Below are 21,319 nucleotides of genomic sequence, written 5' to 3' on the forward strand. Positions count from 1 at the left end.
GTCCACGCCCTCAGCTGCCTCCGACAGGCCGCCCTGCAGCTCCCTTGGGGGCTTCGTGTCTTGCCCTTGTATCCTCCTCGTCAATAAAGGAAATTCCGCTGCAGGAGGGGGTGTGTGCTGTGTTCTTGACCCGTTGCCTTTCTCCGGTGTCTTACCCCAAAGCCCGACTTCTAAACTCAATCTTTCTCTTCTCTCCCAGTCCCAGGCAGGGTGTCCCATGGGGGAGAGCCCCCGGCCTTCCTGATGGGAATGCAGGGCAGTGACCTCCCCTTGCCCATTTCTCTTGGCTCCTGGATCTTTTAGGGCTGCTCAACCACGAGGAAAGCCTCTCACTACACAGCTGAATTAGAGATTTACACAGCACTTCCTTTTTAACCACACCCCTTAGCTCAGGTGTTGCAGCTCTTCCAAGCCTGTGTCTTAACTGCATTCTGATCCCCAGCTCGCTTGGGGCCCCAGCTGCCTTCATTTGAGGGCACCTTAGCGGTGGGACAAACAAGTCCCATGTCCTCATGGTCCCGCTGTGAAACCTGGGATGTGCTGTATTCCTCCACGGGCTCGGCTCTCCTAGTTTTCCTCTTTGGTGGATACAGAACATTTAAGTTCCCTGAGCTCATGCTCGTGGAGGGTGAGGGCGGGCAGCCTGGAGCGTGGTGGTGGCCACCGGGGCTAATCCACAAAGAGGACGAGACGTGCATGGATGACAAGGATGCTTATAAATGAGTTCCAGGCTGGAATTCAGTCTGTTTCACAGAATATGACACCTGCCTTCTGGACCTTATTTCCTTCATTTTGGAAACATCTACGTGTTTGTTTGTTTTCTCTTCCCAGCAGATGTAACGGGTTCCTTTCCCATTTGTCTTCCAGCCTCAGAGAGCATGGTCTCCGGCCCGGCCATCATGGAGGACGACGACCAGGAGGTCGATTCCGCAGACGAGTCCGTCTCCAACGATATTATGACGGCCACCGACGAGCCCTCCAAGATGTCCTCGGCCACCGGGCGCCGGATCCGGCGCTTCAAGCAGGAGTGGCTGAAGAAGTTCTGGTTCCTGCGGTACTCCCCGACCCTCAACGAGATGTGGTGCCACGTCTGCCGCCAGTACACGGTGCAGTCCTCGCGCACCTCCGCCTTCATCATCGGCTCCAAGCAGTTCAAGATCCACACCATCAAGCTGCACAGCCAGAGCAACCTGCACAAGAAGTGCCTGCAGCTCTACAAGCTCCGCATGCACCCCGAGAAGACGGAGGAGATGTGTCGCAACATGACCCTGCTCTTCAACACCGCCTACCACCTGGCCCTGGAGGGCCGGCCCTACCTGGACTTCCGGCCGCTGGCAGAGCTGCTGCGGAAATGCGAGCTCAAGGTGGTGGACCAATACATGAACGAGGGAGACTGCCAGATCCTCATCCATCACATCGCCCGGGCGCTGCGCGAAGACCTGGTGGAGCGCATCCGCCAGTCGCCATGCCTCAGCATCATCTTGGACGGGCAGAGCGATGACCTGCTGGCTGACACGGTGGCGGTCTATGTCCAGTACACCAGCAGCGACGGGCCCCCGGCCACGGAGTTCCTGTCCCTGCAGGAGCTGGGGTTCTCCAGCACAGAGAGCTATCTGCAGGCGCTGGACCGGGCCTTTTCCGCCTTGGGCATCCGCTTGCAGGACGAGAAGCCCACCGTGGGCTTGGGCATAGACGGGGCCAACGTCACAGCCAGCCTACGGGCCAGCATGTTCATGACGATCCGCAAGACGCTGCCCTGGCTGCTGTGCCTGCCCTTCATGGTACACCGGCCCCACCTAGAGATCTTGGACGCCATCAGCGGGAAGGAGCTCCCCTGCCTGGAGGAGCTGGAGAACAACCTGAAGCAATTGCTCAGTTTCTACCGCTATTCGCCGCGCCTCATGTGCGAGCTGCGGTCCACGGCGTCTACGCTGTGCGAGGAGACCGAGTTCCTGGGGGACATCCGGGCCGTGCGGTGGATCATCGGCGAGCAGAACGTCCTCAACGCCCTCATCAAGGACTACCTTGAGGTGGTCGCCCACCTCAAGGACGTCAGCAGCCAGACCCAGCGGGCAGACGCCTCGGCCATCGCCCTGGCTCTGCTGCAGTTCCTCATGGACTACCAGTCCATCAAGCTCATCTACTTCCTCCTGGACGTGATCGCTGTGCTCTCGCGCCTGGCCTACGTCTTCCAGGGCGAGTACCTCCTGGTCTCCCAGGTGGACGACAAGATCGAGGAGGCCATCCAGGAGATCAGCCGGCTGGCCGACTCCCCCGGGGAATACCTGCAGGAGTTCGAGGAGAACTTCCGGGAGAGCTTCAACGGGATCGCCATGAAGAACCTCAGGGTGGCTGAAGCCAAGTTCCAGTCCATCCGTGAGAAGATCTGCCAGAAGACCCAGGTGATCCTAGCTCAGAGGTTTGATTCCCGCAGCCGGATCTTTGTGAAGGCCTGCCAGGTGTTCGACCTGGCCGCCTGGCCCCGGAGCAGCGACGAGCTCCTGAGCTACGGCAAGGAGGACATGGTTCAGATATTTGATCACCTGGAGGCCATCCCCACCTTCTCCCGGGATGTCTGCAGGGAAGGGCTGGACCCCCGGGGGAGTCTGCTGATGGAGTGGCGGGAACTCAAGGCTGATTACTATACCAAAAACGGCTTCAAAGACCTGATCGGCCACATTTGCAAGTACAAGCAGCGGTTTCCGCTCTTGAACAAGATCATCCAGGTCCTCAAAGTCCTCCCCACCTCCACCGCTTGCTGCGAGAAAGGCCGAAACGCCCTGCAGCGAGTTCGCAAAAACCACCGCTCCCGCCTGACTCTGGAGCAGCTCAGCGACCTGTTGACCATTGCTGTCAACGGCCCTCCCATCGCCAACTTCGATGCCAAGCGAGCCCTGGACAGCTGGTTCGAGGAGAAGTCTGGCAACAGCTACGCGCTGTCCGCCGAGGTCCTCAGCAGGATGTCTGCCCTGGAGCAGAAGCCGGTGCTGCAGACTGTGGACCACGGGTCAGAGTTTTATCCGGATATTTAGGAAGCTGGCGTTGCAGAGTTCACTAAGCTGTTGAATATTTTTTTAATCTATACTCATAAGCTTTGATATATTATATAAATATATATTATATTATATATATCTATAAAACCCACACTGAAAAAAAAATTTTAAAAACCAAGGGGACACATCCACCAGAAGCTACTGGGAGTTTTCAGATTGGAATAATGTTGGAAACTGACTCTTGTCTACAAAATTTGGCAGCTGTAACACACGTGGAAACTCATTTTCACTCACAGAAGCATGTGCTGGGGCTACACGGGCTCCCACCTGACTGTCAACCAACTCGCATAAGCTAAAATGACGGGTCTGTCATCGCCTTTAGGTAGCTCATTTTGTTTATGTTCTTGTTTGGGGGTTGAGGGGTTTGGGTTTGGGTGTATGTTCTTGCCTTTTTTATTTTTTCTTGTTTGGTTTTACGAGGGGGATCTCTTGGCCTCTTGGCTGACACGCTGGTCCGGCAGAATCAGACCTCTGATCTTTGGATAGGGTGAGCTGTGTATCCGGATCAGGGTGTTCGACCTTTTCCCCCTCCCACCCGGCTTGAGAGGTTTTCATTCATTCCCTGATGAGCGTTCCTTCACTGTCTCTGAATCAGAAGTGTCGGTCAGACTGTGACACCTGCCAGTCCCCACCTGTGTCACCTCTCCCGTCCCTGGGCTGTTGAGTCCCTCCTTCCAGTCCCCTGATGCTAAACATTTTACCTGTTGTATCGAAGGCAAAACTGCCTCATGACGGAGCTTGAAATCCTGGGGCAAAGGGAGGACGTGAGCCCTTTGCATTCCTGTTTTTTACCTGGTGTGGGAGACCATAACAGAATTCCATTCAGATCCAGGGAATGTGGGGGAAATGCAGAGCCAAGAAGTCCAGACCCCAGTAGGGCAACGATTTTTGGCTAAAAACACATAAAATGAAAAGTGTGTATTCAATTTACATGAATTATTTATACTCTGTCTTTATAATCGTATAATGTGTTTGAGGGTATATTATTTTTTCCTTTAATAATTGAGAAATGCCTGCTAGAGTTCAGTGGCAGGAGATGTCAATGCAAGTTGTGCCCTGGGTTATGCATAACTCTGTGAGAGTCTCTAGAGATTGGGTTCTGCTTTTGCAATAAGGCTGATGACAAGCCCTGAAGCCTGGCAGGGAGGTAGTGGAAAAGTGGGGAATGCGTCTATGCCTGCAAACGCTTCCTTTTTTGAACAGGGTAGAGATGTCCTCAAAGAAAGGAATAAACGAGAAGTCAGACAGGACTCTCAAGGCATCAGCCTACACACACACACACACACACACACACACACACACACACACACACACACACACACAGCTGAGATATAAGCTTTAGAAATAGCCACTTGCCTACTCCCTGAGGCAAGTAGTGGTTTCATCTAGAGGAGTCTTGATCAATGCTCTTTTGTTCATTTAATTACCAGTATACCTCGCAAGGGAGTTTTTTTTAAACAAATGTGCGTGAGCTGTTAAAAACTTCTGTCCGTGTTTCCACATCTGAAGTATGCATATCTGATCTGCAGAGGTCCTGCGCTGTGGATGCAGGTTATATTTGGGGGAAGGGAGGAAGACCTGCATTTCTATAGTCTGTCTATAGGAGCCACCCCGATCATTTGGCAGAGGGTGGGCAAAGGACGGGATGATCTGGCCACAGGCAAGGCCTCGGTGTCCCCAGCCTGCTCGGCTCAGACGTTAGAAAACTGTGGTGGCTCCCTCCCTTCTTGGTTTATCTTGTCTCTGAGGCCTCATGCCACCGATGAGAGCCGGAGGGGAACTGTCAGCGACACTGAACACGTCACCCCTTCTTCCTTGTCCCGCCAGACCTTCACCCCCCACAGACCCCCTCCCCCTACCCCCATGGTCTTGGTGCTATGATAACTTTAGAATCATTGCTGCTAGTCAATAGCTTTTCATTATATAAATATATTATATATATTATATATTATTTTTGAAACTTTTTTTGTTTTCAACAGTGATGTAGCATGTTAAAACAAAACCAACTGGTTTTCTCCGACTGTCCCACTGCCAGGCCTCATATGCTGCCTTCTTCAACAAATCAATGCACCCCTGCCTGGTGACATTCACCCCTCACCCCCGCTCCCCAGTCTCACACGCTTTCCCACCCTCCTCTGAACAAGGAGAGAGTTAGCAGGAGCCTTCAAGGAAAGACCCAAAGCCCTTTCTCCAGCTTTGAAATTCCCAACCTCATGCACGTCACTTTAAGCCGATGTCTTCTCCTGCCATCCCCCTCGTCCGATCAGGGTCAGTATCTGTGGTCAAGTGCAAAGCACAAGGGTCCACCTTTCCCTCCTCGACTTCCTCTCCACCACGCACCCAATCTACCAGGTCTGTGGGAGAGCTCCCTCTGGACATCACACGGACCAAGATGGGTCGAGGGGGAGCAGAGATGACTGGCAAGGTGGGCCTCCATAGGGATCAGAAACAGCAGTCGGGATCCTTTCTTCTAGCCAACAGATGCCTTACGTCTCCCCCTGCCCACCCCTGTGCCTCCCCACCCACTACATCAGGAGACAGGGAGTCATCCCCTAGACCACCACTCATCTGAAAACCAGGAGGAAAGACTCTCTGATGGCCGCCTGAGTACTGTGGCAGGGCCACAACCGTTTGCTCTCAGGAGGCCATGGCCAAAATTAGCTCAAATTTTTATCCAGAGGGGAAAGAATCCTTTGGGCCAATGCCAGTGTCTACCTTACCATTTCAGAGGAGTGGGAGCCGGCCACCCAGGCTGCACACCTCGGAGAGGTTGGGCTCTCTGGAGATTCCTGAAGTTTGGGAAGGCATCTCGAAAACTTCAGGTGCTCATGGCAGTCTGAAGGCCACTTTGCCTGGGGACAGGGAGCAATTTGGGTGACACACCACTACAATTGATACAGAGTCTTTACCCTCAGAAGTTCCAGTGTTTCTATCCTGTGAATGCTGCGTGCAATTACCCATGGTTTTCACCCCAGGCGTTTCCACTCTCTGCCTTCGAGAAGGACTCCTGGGGTGTGGGGACTCTTGGGGTCTGCCCATATGCTTGGGCAGTCTAACCTCTCGTTGATGAGTATTAAAAGCTGTGGCCAGGTGATCCTTGTATGCTGATAGACAAGAGACAGAGCCCTTAAATTCAACCCCTGGCTTACGAGTGACAACCATTGACTTAGAAAAAATGTTCGTGTCTCTGGAGTCAAGCTTGTCCTCATTGGGTTGACCAATTAGTGTTTTTCTTCGGTTCATGGAGTGGGTGGGAAATGAGATCAGGTCTGTGGCCGATGGTGCCAAGCAGATACATCACAGAGCTTGGGAGCCAGAAACCCTTGTGATTAAACATGGTCTGCTTTTTCTCAATGGAGGGAAAAAACAAAAAGACCCATTGCCATCTTGTATCTGTCTGTGAAATGTGAGGCAGCCCAGCCCTGTCTACAACTCTTGCCGCTTCCCAATTTCCAAGTTTCAGCTGCCTGGGTGGGTATTACAGTCTGGGCACCCCCGACACCAGCTACTTTGTTTGTTTGTTTCTTCTTGGATGGCCGCTGGGCACGTCTAGTGCTGGGCAGACCCTCATTTCCTCATCCTCACTGAAGGATGGGCGGAGGCTCTGTCTCCTGGATCCCTGGTTTGTTGCATTCAGTGCTGAGCCCTGAATCCAGGGCGGTTGGAGGTCTCCACCCTGGTCCCCGCTTAGTGTTTCCATGTTGAGTTGGCTTGCTGAGCCCCCTCTCCTTGACTTGCTTATGTTGCCCCTTTGACTTGGAGAAAGGACCTTGTAATTATTTAAGGTGATGTTTAAATATTTTCCATTTGTTTTGAAGTGTTGCCAAGAAGGAAAAAATAGGCAAAAGTGTGTTGAGTGCTGAAAATGATCTCAGAGAGGCTGAAGTAGACCAGGCTGTGGAGTGGGCGCTGTTTTGGCTGTTTATTGGAGCCTCATGGGGTCCAGAAAGTGGCTTGGGGGTTGAAACAACTTCTCGATTCCTTCCCCTTTGTTTTCTCACCTGTGGGAACAGGAATTCTGTATCCAGAGCTCGCTGTGGCTTCCGGTCTGATTTCTAAGTAGAATTCATGTTCTTTCTTGGTCCCTACATCCAGTTTGGACAGAAGGCTCAGGCCCTCATCCCCTCTCACCCTTTCAAGCAGCAGGCCAGCCTGGGACAGCCAAAGCAGGGAGGTCAGACCTCCTTAGATGAGAAAGGCATGTTCACAAGGCAGGTGAGCTTGGGACAGCCCCATTTCCACCGCCAGCCTCCCCCGGGGGAGGCGGTGCTGGCTCATGGCTTCTAGGCTGGCTTCCTCCTCCAGTCTTGAGGAGGGAAGATTATGTCCAGGGATCCGCAGGGGCCCTTCTCCTGCTTGGAGGAAGGCCTCTCTCTGCTCTCTGTGGACAAGGTGCTTTAGCTGAGTGTCTGGAGCTGTAATATTTTAAGAAACCTTTGAGGTGATCTTTGTGTGTTAGCCAGAGGGAGAAAAAGTGCCCTTTCGGGAGGAAAAATGGTACGGCCCTCCTCTTTCATCTGGTCCTCCCCACCCCGACCCCATCCCTTCAAGTGGTATCGCCCTGGAAATACCTATGCAATCCAGTCTCCCTAGGAGAGTGCATGGAAGCAGGGGTATGTGCAGTGTAGAATAAAAATGCTACAGCATATATATTGTATATATGGACATATGCAGTACGTGTACCCACAGAGTAAGAGATGAAATCACGTCTATATATCTATAAATAATATCCTATATATTTATACATTTCTATGTTTTAAATAGATATAAAAAATAGAGTCTATAGAGAGCTGGGAGAGCACCGGGAAAGGCTGTCGCTGTGTTGTGAGAAGACGGAGGACATGGAGCCTTTGCAGGGGCGCCCGGGGCAGCTGAGCAGGCGGGGTTTGCTGGGAATGGGGCCTCCTACCCGGAGTGTTGGAGAGGAGAGTAGCCAGGCCCTGGCCCTCTCCCGTGCACTTTTCTCTCCTTTCCTGCACGCAGGCTTAGTCTGAGGTCGAAAGGAGATCCTCACCCGCTGGGCTCCCTCCAAAGTGTCCCCTTTGGCCCCCAACAAGCCTCCGCTTGGGTGGTCCCTGCTGCCCGGCAGTAGGGTGTGGCCTCTGACCCCCTGGGAGAGGGACACTGCACAATCTCCCCCGATGCCGCCCCCCTCGCAGGAACGGGCAGCACTGGTGGCGATAGGAGAGCTGCGAATTGGACCGAGACGGGTCCAGGAGAGATGCCGCTGCCCCACCTCCCCACTTTAGACGCTTTTTGCTGCCCCCCACCCCCGCCCTGGAGGCCAAGCCTCTGAAGTACAGCCGTCCTGGCCTCCCTCACCCACTCTTTCATCGCCTGCCAGGGCAGCATCACCAGTCAGCGCTGCCCACCATCCAGGGCAGGGGGGGTGTCAACTAATGGGAAAGGGTGAGAGAGACATATCCGCACACTCATAAATTCAGTGGCAACGCAAGTTCAGAAGCAGGGCTTTGGCCCAGCCCACTTTGCACAGCGGCTGCTCCTGGCTGCACTCGGGACAGCGCCCCCCACCCCTCTCCCGTGCCCAGTGACCCCTGGCCCCACCTGCGCCGCCGTTAACAGGCAGGTCTAGTTCACATACACTGTTCTGATTCTGTGACTCGAGGCAGAGGCTGAGCCAGACGCCCCAAGCTCATCCAAGCTCATCCACTTCCGCCGGGGAGGGCGCCTCCCTCGGCTTGGCCCAGCCCCCGCTCCTGGATGGCCGGGACGTCTGGGGGCCCGAGGGGGCACCGGAGCCACCGGCCGCGTGACGAAGGGCCTGTGCAGCCCTGACGGGATCAGAAATCCGTTTCACTTCCAGGTTCTTTCCCCGCCGGGGAGGTAGAGGAGGAAGGGCCGATGGGGCCACAGAGGATGGGAGATAGAGGGTGGCCACACCCTCTGCCCTCTAAGTCAGCCTCTGCCTTTTTGCCTCGTCTCCCGTCTCCCAGCCTCCTCTGACCTCCGTCCTACACTTCCATACCATTTACCAACGTACCTCAGTCTCCAGAAGAGCACCCCCCCCATACCCGCAGTCTGGGGCGGGGGGTGTCTGTTCTGCCAATGCCCACCTCTTCTCCACTCCACGTCCACCCTGGTCTCCTTGAGCCACCGCTAGCTGCCAACCGGGTCTCCGAACACCCTCCAGTGCCTGGCTCAAGAGAGACCAGGCCCGGCCAGAGCCTTCCTCCTGCTGCAGGGGGTCAGACCCGTGGCCAGGGGATGGGCATCCTCGGGTAGCAATCCCACAATGCACTGTACCTCAGAGAGAGAGCATCCTCGGGGCATCAAGGGCGCCGGGCCCTCCATCCAGAGGAGGACGGCCGGTCACTACACTGCTCCCCAAAAGACAAGGGCCAGGCTGCCCTCGGGGCACCCTCAGTTTCTTCACTTTTGTCTCTCTGGAAGAGCCAGCAGTCTGATTCCGTCTTTTTCAGCCCCGTTGTCTCTCTCCTCCTCTCCACCCCCACGCTGCTGAACCGTTTCATTTCAATCACAGAGGAAAATAAAGTGGGGATGGGGGGAAATACCTAGGAGTCTATTATCACATACATATTAATATGTTAATACTTTCTTTCTTAAAAAAAAAACAAACCCTCGATGTTATTATTTTGCAGACTACGCTTTATAGTACCTGTGTGACGGGACCTAGAACACTGGATACAAATAGAGCTATGTTGGTTTATCATAATATGTACGCAGAAACTTTCCTTTTGTCATATTATCCTTGTAATGTAAGAAGATTGTTAATAAAAGCATTTAAATTTATTCACTGAGGTTGGATCTCTGCCTTCTTGTCTTTCTCCCAGCCCGTGCCCAGGGTGATTCAGAATGAGTCCCATGCTTGGGTGTCAGGTGAGATTGCCTGCGTGCTCCCTGGTCAGAAGCAACTGGGAGAGGCCTTCTAAGTCCTATTCCTGGTGTTCTTACTTTTCCACTATTCAAGGCCACTTCCAGCTGGTAACCTACACACCTCACCCACCCGTCTGGCCAAAAAGAGGTGTCACCAAAACCGTTTAAAATAAATCTCTCGCCCCCACACACATTTACCCCACAAAATTCTCAAAAGTATTGCAGATGAGACAGGCAGGCAGGCAGGCAAAGGCGCTTCAGTCGTGTCTGACTCTGTGTGACACTATGAACGGCTGCAGCCTGCCAAACTCCTCTGTCCATGGGATTCTCCAGGCAAGAATACTGGAGTGGGTTGCCATGCCCCCCTGCAGGGGATCTTGGATGAACAGTGTTCTAATTCTCCATCCAACTACCTGCATGATTCTCCACTGGCAAACTCCGCCCCCAGGGAGGGTCCTTCCCAACACTTTGCTAATGGCACTGGTACGGGGATGGGTGATAAGTGGTGTTGGCCCAAATGTCTTAGAAAGAAGACGGGCATACATTGCAGAAAGACGTAGAAAACTGTCTGTCGTGCTTCCTCCCAGGTGCTGAGCCCTCCTCTCAGCTCCTGCCCGCTCCAGCCCAGCCTCTGGTCACGGGCCATCCCTCTCCTCTCTTCTGAACCTCTACCTGCTCAGTGCCTGCCATCGTCCCTCCAGCCTGTGTCCCCCCCAGCCCCTCGGTGACTCAGAGCTTCCTGTCGTGAAGGCCATTCCAGTCTCCGCGGACGTTCGGTTCTCTTCTTTTCCCAGGGCAGAGGGCAGAAAGAGCAAACAGGTACAGCTGTCCACGTCTAATCAGCCCAGGTGAACTGGGGTCGGCCCCGCCCCACCGCTGGCCATTGGATCTGACCTACATTTGCAGCTGGGAGGCAAGGGAAAGATAAATCTTCCATTGGCCCTGAGCTGGGACTCCCCAAAGCAAGGCCTGGAGGATGTGGCAAGGGGGGAGGCCCAGTTCACTTCCTCTCCTCCCTCTCCACAGCTGCCCCCAGCTTCCCTCTCCAAGGTTCAAAAGACAAGTTGAGTTCACCCCAGAGAGAAGACTTAGGGAACTGGCCTGAAGACCCATTGCTGCGTGACAGTTTCAACAGTGACCCTTTGAAAACACAGATCCAGCTGTGGTGTCTTCCTGGTTCAGGAGCCTCTAAAGGTTTCCTATCGCTCCCATCCCAAAGTCCTGATCACAACCCATCAGTCTGCATGGTCCAGCCCCGAGCCTCCCAGCCTCCTGTTTCCTTCTCTGCCCGTGCTCCCTGGCCTCCTGTCTGTTGCCCCAAGCTCACGGGGCTCCCTGCCACTGCAGGACCTCCCAGCTCACTGTGCCCCCTGCCTGAGATGGTTTTCCCCAGGACGGTTGCCTGGCTGAGCTCTTTTCGTCTTTTAAGTGTCAGATAAAATGTCTCTTTTTCAGGGGCTCTTTCCTGACCACACCCTCTAAATAGCCACCTTGAGGCATTATTCATCTTTCCTCCTGATATTTTCATTCACAGCTCTTATCTCCAGTTTTCAACTATGTAACTGATGTGTGTGTGTGCGTGTGTGTATTCTGTGTCTGGTCTTCCTCCTTTAGACCATGAAGTCCACAGTAGAAAAGTAGAGACTTTTTAATACCACTGTGTGCGGTTGCTGTCACATTCTCACATAATAGGCACCTAATCAGTGTTCAGAAGCTCCAGTACTTTGGCTACCTGACGCCAAGAACTGACTTATTGGGAAAGACCCTGATGCTGGGAAAGATTGAAGGCAGGAGGAGAAGGGGATGACAGAGGATGAGATGGTTGGATGGCATCACGGACTCAATGGACATGAGTTTGAGCAAGCTCCGGGATGGACAGGGAAGCCTGGCGTGCTACAGTCCATGGGGTCGTCAAGAGTTGGACACGACTGAGCGACTGAACTGAATTGAATCCGTGTTTATTGAAGGGATGAATGAATGAGTGTAAATTTCACTCGCCTGATGAAAGTGCTGTCCCAGCAATGCTGTGTTGGTCACAGTCGAGACCTCAGAAGCTTCCACTTTGCCTGTCTCTGTCCCAGTTTCCTCACTTGACGAGGGGACCCCTGCACCTGGCCCCTGGCAACATCTGGCCCCAACCCAGCCCTTTCTCTACAGAGCTGAGGTGGTGCCTGAAGCACTTACTTGAGTTCTCTTCCACTTGCACTTGCCCTTTGGACAATGTCCCACGCCCCTCGGACAGGTGCTCCCGGGTCCTCTTAGGGAAGAGAATCTTTCCAGCTCCCTCCAGCATGGCAACTGTCTGAGTTCGTGGTTTCAGATGGCCTTTTTAAATGACTGCCTATGCATCTGTGACTTTTCCAGTAAAGACTCTGGTCACAGGCTCTAAACCACAGCCTGGACTTTAGGGTTAGAGCGGTGGTGTTGTTCAGCTGCTAAGTCATGTCTGATTCTTTGTGACCCCTTGGACTGAAGCACACCAGGCTTCCCTGTCCTTTGCAGTCTCCCAGAGTTTGTTCAAATTCATGTCCATTGAGTCGGTGATGCTACCCAACAATCTTATCCTCTGTTGCCCCCTTCTCTTCTTGCCCTCAATCTTTTCCAGCGTCAAGGTCTTTTGCAATGAGCTGGCTCTTCACATCAGATGGCTAAAAGATTGGAGCTTCAACTTCAGCATCAGTCCTTCCAATGAATATTCAGGGTTGATTTCCTTTAGGATTGATTGACTGCTTTGATCTCCTTGCAGTCCAAGGGACTCTCAAGGGTCATCAACACCATAATTCAAAAGCTTCAGTTCTTTAGCCCTCAGCCTTTGTTATGGTCCAACTGTCACATCCATACCTGACTACTGAAAAAACTATAGCTTTGACTATATGGAACTTTGTCGGCAAAGTGATGTCTCTGCTTTTTAATATGCTGTCTAAGATTGTCATAGTTTTGAGTGGTACCAGCTTCAAATTTCCCCCTCTGCCTCTTACAAGCTGCGAGACTTTGGACAAGTCACTTCTCTGAGTCTGCACCTTCAGGGCTCAGCACAGAGCAGAGACTTACAACATGATGACCAGGGTCATTATCATCATTACTGTTACCTTTCACATCAGGATGAAGTAGATGCTAGGAAGCCTAGGTTTCCCTTTTTTTCACCTAGAATTCCAGGGGCTAGCCTGGCTGAGGGATTGCCTGTTACTTTTTAATACAGAGCCACCAATACCTATCTCACAGCCGGAGTGGCAACCTCTGCCTCAACCCTCTTTTCCTTCTCAGTCTGGAGAGATAACTTCAGGGCACCCTCTTCTGGTCGACAGCTCAATTCACCTGACACTTGAGGGCAAAGAGACCACAAAGAGGGTTGGTTTGTTTTTGGTGGGAAAATCAGGTTTCTCCTGGCTTGTTCCTGGTTTGAATCCCTGCGTTCCTAAAACAGGATTTCTGCCATCATCCACTTGTCCTGAGACACCAAGGAAGAACGTTGGGAAACTGGGATGGGAAGCCAGGTTCCAGCCTAGTCTGCCTTGGGAAGACACGTCACCCGGTTGAGGACAAGCCACTACTAGACTGCTTTCTATGGCAATGTCTCACTTCCAGTCCTAAGTCTGGCTTCTTCCCACCTCCTCCCAGGTAGGCACCTGTCTCCATCTCTGGCTTCAGGATGATGCTGAGGGCCCTGCCAGGGACTAACTGTGCTGGCTGCTCTTTAGGAGATGAGGGATGGGTGCAGAGGGCAGTTCTCCAAGGCTGGTACCAAGAAAAGCCCCACCCGCTAAATCCATCCACAGCCACATCCTATGGCTCTCCCCTTGCCAGGCATCTGCCCAGGGTGGTAGAGAGAACAGATGCTAGGGTTCTGAGCTCTTGAAATGGTGTTGCTTCTAGTTGACTCTAAGAAACAGAAACTCTTGTGTGGAAAAGTCACCACTGGCTCCATTAGCAATTAAGCACATGAGAAGAGTATGACTCAGAGCCTCAGGTAACGTCACATACTGTCTGGAAGAGCAAGTGGCTGTCAGGAAACCTGGCCCAGGGCAGGGAAGGCAGGTATCCATGCACGTGGGTTCAGTTCATTTTACACATGAGATTGGGGGCCAAGGATACACATGAGGTCTCAATTACCAAATCATAAAACATTAAATTTTGAAGAGTGACCATTTTGTCCGAATTTATTTTATAGACGTGGGCATAAGCCCAGAGGCAAGTGACTTACCCAGAGCCATGAAGGGGGCAGTGACAGAGACCAGCTGGGTTGCCCAGCTCCTAAATGCAGTGCTCTAGACTTGAGTCATTTCATAGGCTGGAGCAGAGTTTGTTATTTAAGGTGGTTCAGTGGAAAGCCCATATAAAATCATCCCTAAACTCTCTTCTTGCCTCTTCCATTTCTATTTTTGGTAATTCCAGATTCTCAAATCTTAGTTTTGGGCTTCAGAGGCCATTTGGGTTTGATCCCTGGGTTGAAAAGATTCCCTGGAGAAAGAAATGGCAACCCACTCCAGTATTCTTGACTGGAAAATTCCATAGACAGAGGAGACTTGGAGGCTACAATCCATGGGGTTGCAAAGAGTCAGACAGGACTGAGTGACTGAGCATATCAGGGGCCATATTCACAGTTACCTGTCAAACACAGTCTACACAATATTTGGCTACATGGGATAAGAGCCACTTTTCCTTTTAATATGGAAATAAAAATCCTGGCTGCCATTAAAATATAACAAATATATATAATACAAAATAAGGAATTACATGTACAGACTTGGAAAGTGAAGCCTTTCTTTATGGCTCATTTATCCTTTTTTAAGAGGGCTTCCCAGGAGGCGCTAGTGGTAAAGAATATGCCTCCCAACGCCAGAGATGCAAGAGAGGTGGATTCGATCCCTGGGCCAGGAAGATCCCCTGGAGTAGAAAATGGCAATCTGCTTTAGTATTCTTGCCTGGAAAATTCCATGGTCAGAGGAGCCTGGCAGGCTACAGTGTATGGGGCCACAGAGAGTCGGACACGACCGAGTGATTAAGCAGCAGCATCCTTTTTCAGAGCCTTTGGTTTTAATTCCACATAACCTGCCTGATTTCCTACTGACCTGAAAATTCAGGCCCTTCCCCTGGCTTGATGTCTGAGCCTCTTCCTCATGAAGGCAGGGTGGCAGCAGCCACAAGGAGGCCCTAAGATGATAGGACTCTGAAGATCCCTTGTCCCTGCTAGCCACCTGGAGCACAGGTGAATGCTCGGGCATTGCCCTGTCTCTTCCAGTGATGGGGGTATTTCTTTGGGTGTATGTTAGAGAAACAGTTTCCACCCTTCCTTCTCAAGAATAAAGTTCAAGCCCCAGGAGGCCTTGCCTGAGAACATTCACAGCAGCAGTTCCTCCAACACACAAAAAAAGAGAGAAATATTTAAACATATGTCAATAGGGGAATGTGATTGTGGCCTATTCATGCAATGGAAAATAACAGCAGCAAAAAGTAAAGGAATTAGAGCTACATAAATCTGCATCAAGGAAGCTCAAAATTTTAACGTGGAGCAAAAATAATGTGATACAATTTGAAATTAAAAACACAAACTACTCTACGAGGTTTACACATACATGTAGTAAAAACAGAAAGGTTTGGGTGAGAAACCCCAGGTTCAGGATGGTGATGTCCTGAGTGAGAGGCTAAGGGGATTTCAACTATATTTGTCAAGTTTTATAAAACTTGGCAGGAGTTCACGTGTGTTTATCGGATTATTTTTCTGCATTGCCTATGTCTAAAGTTTTTTATTTATTATTTTTTTATGCTTCACCTTTTAAAAAATATTTGTCCATTCACCGATGGCTGCACTGGGTCTTCTGCATGGGCTTCTCACTGTGGTGACTTCTCCTGCTGTGGAGCACAGCTTCTAGGTGTGCGGGCTTCAGTATCTGTGGTGCGAGGGGTCATTAGGAAGTCGATTCATAACCACTGGACTACCAGGGAAATCCATGTCCCGAGTATTAAGAAACAGGAACTCGAACACACACATGCACACACTAGGCAGCTGGCCCTGTTAGAAGTTATTTATTAACCACTGAGAGGTTTTTACTCCAAAGTATGACACCAGACATATGAGTACAACATCTCATGCGTCTTTTTGTGCTTCGGTTCATGATCACAGAATAGACACGGCACTGACAACAGGAAACACAGGCAGCAAAAACAAATCACAAGGACTAGGTCTTTTTTGGTGGTCCTCACCTCCGACTGGCGTAGGCTGGAGTCGCCTGCTGCCCAGGACTCCTTTATATCCCAGAGGAGCTGCCCCAGAGGACTGCTCTCCCATCCAGCTCTTTCTATACAGCACTGACTGGAGGAGATTCATCATTACTCAATCTACACCAAGAGTCATATCTCAAATTGAAATGGGCAGACGCGGGCAAGGTCTTGATCAATAGGCACTCAACAAATACATACGGACTTGATGTAAGAAGTGAGTCGCAAGATGAATGAGATTAGACTCTCAGTTTTCTACCCCATCGCTGTATCTGTGACAAAGCCAGATCACCTTGTGGGCAACAGCCCAGTCGGAGACGGTTTCTCCCTTTATTTTCACCTCTGCTTCATGCACTTAGAAAATGCTCCCTGGCAAAGGACCAAGTGTTTCTTTTAAAGAAAAGATCGGACGCATTCGCACAGACCCAATTACTCTAATCTGATAGTCAATTGCAAAAGTATCTGGTACAAGGTAAGCGGATGCAAAGATTACTGAAGTTTTTTCATCTGCAAGTCTGATATCTCTGGGAATTTAAAATTCACTGAGATGGAGTTCTGGTGGGAAACATAGCTTTTATATTCTCATCTATATATCCTCATCCTTATAGCTCACTATGTTAATTATTTACATAAAGTAAAATTAAAGGGAAAGTCACTCAGCCGTGTCCGACTCTTTCAACCCCATGGACTGTAGCCCACCAGGCTCCTCTGTCCATGGGATTCTCCAGTCAAGAATACTGGAGTGGGTTGCCATTCCCTTCTCCAGGGGATCTTCCCAACCCAGTGATTGAACCTGGTCTCTGTCACTGCAGGCAAATTCTTTACCATCTGAGCCACCAGGGAAGCCCAATTATTTACATAGTGAGCTATAAACTGTCATTAGGTGAATGGTAATACTCAACATTATGAATTTCTAGGCCAGCTGCTGAGGTTTCTGATGACCTTACCACTGAGAACTCAACTAGGACTCGGATTTGCATTCAAGTTAGATAAAAATGTATATTTTTCCTCCTACTCCTTTACCCACCCTTCATTCACTAATTCATTCAACACATTTTTATTAAGGGTCAATGAGTCAACTGTATTCTAGGTGCTTGGAATACACCAGTGCACACAACAGGCAACCCCCCCTGCAAAACCTGTCTTATCTCTGTTTAGTGAGATGAAGGCTGACACCGAACATGTCTGGCAGAGACACTTGACTCCTTTCAAGGACACCCGTTTTGTCTGGATTCTGGAAAACAAAACCTTTGACACCAAAGAAATGAATGCCTCATGATAGACGGCTGTGGGTGGACCTGATACTCTGGCATCAGGGGCCCCGAGAGCTCACTGCAAACATCCTTTGGTGTGACTGTATGGCAGGCTCGTGGACTTAGAAGGAAGTAGAACCCACCTTTCCTGATGTTAAGTCTAGGATCCAGACTCCTCTGGATCAGAGTAGCAGTTGTCACCAAGAACTGAGTGCTGGTCAGCTTATGCAGGGGAGGCTTTGCTCTGTTTCGGCATGCCAACCAAAAAAGGGAGGCCAAAGTGGTGAGAGGGCTCTCGAAAGATGTGTTGTGGGAAGTCCGTGACACACGCCTTGCCTAAAAAACACTTGGCAGGAGGTGGCCAGACTTAATGGGAGAAATGTCCGATTACGTGAAAGATCTTCTCATTTGTGAGCAATGAGATATTGTTTCTGTTCCTTCAGGGGATCGGCAGAAGTTATCTCTAAATGCTTTCCTACTGCTGTCCAGAAAGGGAAAGTGATGACAAAAGATGACACGTCTCTGCTCAAACTCTCAGGCAGAGACCAAGAATGACTTGACTTGTTACAGGACTGAAGGAAAGGAATTCTCTTCTAGATCAGGGGCCCAGGGTGACCTCTGAAGGCCCAGAGTTTGGCTGTCAGTATTAAAAAGTCCAGATGCAGAGTCCGTGGTTCTAGAAATGTCTGGCACTTGCCAGGGATGCTCAGCTGCCAACAGGAAACTTAAAAATGATCTGCTGGTGGCCTCGGAGTTTGTTTCTAGTGAGGGGTGCCTATGGCATGGGAGTACAATTTCATCTATTGCATCATTCACAGAGACCAAGCTGCCACACCATTAGGCTGCTTTTATGGATGGTCAGCAACAGAACCCAGAAATCCTGGTACCCAGGCAAATATTACATCCACTCGAGCAAGGCTCATAATATTATACTTAATGATGTGGACAGCTATGTGGAATAATCAGGTAGCAATGTGAATCCTAGCTGCTGATTATTTACTAATTAATGTGATAGGTCCTAAACACAGCGACAGAGGCACACTCTGAAAGATCTCCTACCCTCCTCCCCTTCCACAGACCCGGACTAAATTAACGTGCGCCCCGGATGGAATTCCTTCTCACGCGGCTGGTAGGCTGAGAAGGAAGGAGTCTGACTCAGAGGGTCACTTTGGTGATGCTGGTGGACATGACAACTAGTGCCCAATAACCAATGGGGGAATCCCACCTACTCCTGGTCAGGGAAGGGCTCCCCAAGTATAACATACACTGATTTTGAGATGAAACAATACACTTATTCAATAGAAAGCACAAAATTCAGTCCAAGAGCAGGATCCAAAAAAAGCGCAAAAGAGAACGTTAAGAATTCAAATGATTAAAATGAAAAACGGAGGCTCCTAAATTTCACACTGTGGTTGAAATGTCCAGCAATTGGCACTGGCTGCCCCGGGAGTTGGGGGCCCGACAAGGACTGTGAAACCGAGTTGGGGGTTTTGCGAAAGGGATATCTCCAAATGCAGTGCTTCAGCCTCTTCATCCGAACCACTCTGTGCTTGTTAAAGACGCAGGCTCCTGGGGTCCAGCCAGGATGATGGATTTGGAATGTCTAAAGCAGGGTCCGGGAATCTGCTGGTGATTCTTCACACACTGTTTGGGAACTGCTGGGTTAGTGCCTTGGGTCAGTAGCACGATTTCATGTCGGCTGATTTTCCATCCCGCCCTGACCATCTCTAATTCTTTTGAGATGATCCAGGATACAGCATTTCCGTCATCCTTCTTGACACGCTTATTTTTAAAAAGCCACATTCTTTGCATCTGTGATTTCCCCAATTCAGCTTTCTGTGCATCTGACACCCACTGCAAAACCTGCACACGGATCATATTTGATAAGCGTCTCTTTCAATAACACAGATCAGCAAAATGTGTTCCTTCTGACCCACATGTCCTGTCTCCGTCCTTGCTCATTAAGAAATAGGAGTGTGATGGGAGAGGAAGAGGGTCCTGGTCTCTGCACACACGTCTGTCTTCTGGTGTCAGAATGCGGATGGGGCACAAGAGGAGGGGACAGAGGGTAGTGGGGTGGGGGGCGCAGACTGTACCCCAGGAGGGCGGCGGCTTGGGTGGCTGCCTAGAGGTGCAGCTGATGCCACATGGCGATCTGCCGGCGTGGGTTCTTCAGCATCTCCTCCCAGTGGCTGCGCTCGGAGCCTGAGGCATGCAGGCCCAGGCTGCAGTGGCCAAGCACGCAGCTCTGCCCCTCAGCGCCCAGGCCCAGCACGTCCAGCTCCACACTGGAGGCCCGCAGCAGGTCATCTGGCAGCTCGAACATGATCATCTCATTCCACACGGGGTTGATCTTGTGCTTGGCTCGTTTCGTCTGCTTCTTCTTCAGCTTCCGAGCCTGGTGCTTTAAGGTCACCTTGACAGAGACATCTGGGGAGGGACGGAGGAAAGAGACAGAGAAAGGGGACAGGAGTGAGCTTCTGGGGTCTGGGGCGGGGAGAGCTGGGGTGGAGCTGCCTCTTGGGGATGGAGAGACAGGGTCTCTGGCTCTAGATCCTCACTGAGGCTTCTGCTCCACCATCCCTTTCCCCCTACCTCATGGGCCATGTATTTATTCAACAGAGGGATACAGCAAAAGCTCCTGCCTGGATTATGGAAACCAGATCAGAGCATAGTACCTATGGCTGGTCATTGGGTGGCCCATGATAGGGTCACGCTGAAGCACCGCTAGGAAACCTTTCTCAAGAGCCCCTCTGAATGCCTTCATGTCCCATATCAAACCAGGCCCAGGATGATGGTTCAGACATCCTGCAGCTTGATTTTAAACTCGGACCAGGAACACTACGCTATCCCTACATCTTCATCCGCTTAGTTCTTCATCCAAGCATTTTCGTCTCTTCCTGAGATAGCAGGTCTCCTGCTGGTTGACTGAGCTTTTCTCTTCTGTTCTTTTGCAAGTTTTACTGGAGGATCCCACCCCACGTGGAGGGTGAGGGCAGCCTGCCTTGACCCCAGTAGAGCTGCCCGGCTCTCAACCCACACCCCAGAAATCAGGCAGCAGGTTACTAGACGAGCTTTCACATAGCATCTTGAGGCTCTAGACTGGGATCGTGTTTTCATCAGTCAGGATTTCCAAAGCTAATGTGAGAATAATTGTTACTCTATATTTATTGCTATAATTATCACCCCCAGGTGGTTACTTTGTTATTTCAACAGAGATATTTGAGTGATAAAGTGTTGAGCTGTAATTGTCCTGACAGGAGCTATAAAAATTAAAAAAAAAGAAAGAAGCAGGAGGCAAAGAATTGTCTAGAGGGGATGAGGCAAAGGCATTGAGTTCTGACCTCTGGCTCAGGGATCTGTCAGCCAGACCAACTTGGGTGATTTTTCATTCGTCAAAAATCTCTTGCCCAAAGGTCCTGACTGCAGAGGCAATTCTTTATTTGCTTCCTGCTATAAATATCTATGTATTTATATCCTGCTCTGAGCACTTGGCTCCCAGTCCGGGTGTCACACGGCTGACCAATGCTGCTTTCTTTCCTGCTCTGACCAGAGAGGCTGTTTGGTCCTTAAGCCTTGGGGCCTGTGCTGGAGTATCCAGAGGGAAAAGCCAAGGCTTCCGGGGCATTGAAGAGATGTTTATTTGCGTATATGGGGCAGAGACGCCTCCTCAGCCTGTGCGCCCACACGCCTTCTGCCGTCACCCACACCCAGCTGGTGTGGGGATGGCAGGTCGACAAAGGCTGGGAAGAGAGAGGAGTCTAGGGTGGGTGTGGGGAGCAGAGTGGTGGCTAGCTGAGACTGGAGAAGGGAAATCCCACCACCTGCCCAGAAGATGTGCCCAGCCAGGTCTGGGTGACAAAGTGGGGCCAAGCTTCCCCTACAGCCCAGATTCTCCACTCCCTGGCTACAGTCTGATCCTGGGCTTCCTGTGAACCGTGG

At 51.0% G+C, this 21,319-nt stretch overlaps 2 protein-coding genes across 8 annotated transcripts in view; one reads left to right on the plus strand and one right to left on the minus strand.

Annotated features, from left to right (window-relative positions):
* The window catches only part of PRDM11 (PR/SET domain 11), a 96,444-nt gene extending 86,620 nt beyond the window's left edge, over positions 1 to 9,824 (plus strand). For all 6 annotated transcript variants that reach the window (XM_070804107.1, XM_070804110.1, XM_070804109.1 and 3 more), the window contains one exon: positions 868 to 9,824. In XM_070804107.1, coding sequence (XP_070660208.1) covers positions 868 to 3,032 — 2,165 coding nt within the window. In that variant the 3' untranslated portion in view covers positions 3,033 to 9,824. The remainder of the gene's footprint in view (positions 1 to 867) is intronic.
* Positions 9,825 to 15,916: 6,092 nt separating this feature from the next.
* Positions 15,917 to 21,319, minus strand: part of SYT13 (synaptotagmin 13) — a 42,179-nt gene continuing 36,776 nt past the window's right edge. For both annotated transcript variants that reach the window (XM_019974550.2, XM_070804114.1), the window contains exon 6: positions 15,917 to 19,807. In XM_019974550.2, the coding sequence (XP_019830109.2) occupies positions 19,503 to 19,807 (305 nt within the window). In that variant the 3' untranslated portion in view covers positions 15,917 to 19,502. The remainder of the gene's footprint in view (positions 19,808 to 21,319) is intronic.

This window comes from Bos indicus, chromosome 15 (genome assembly GCF_029378745.1).
Source record: "Bos indicus isolate NIAB-ARS_2022 breed Sahiwal x Tharparkar chromosome 15, NIAB-ARS_B.indTharparkar_mat_pri_1.0, whole genome shotgun sequence".
NCBI classification, from domain to species: domain Eukaryota; kingdom Metazoa; phylum Chordata; class Mammalia; order Artiodactyla; family Bovidae; genus Bos; species Bos indicus.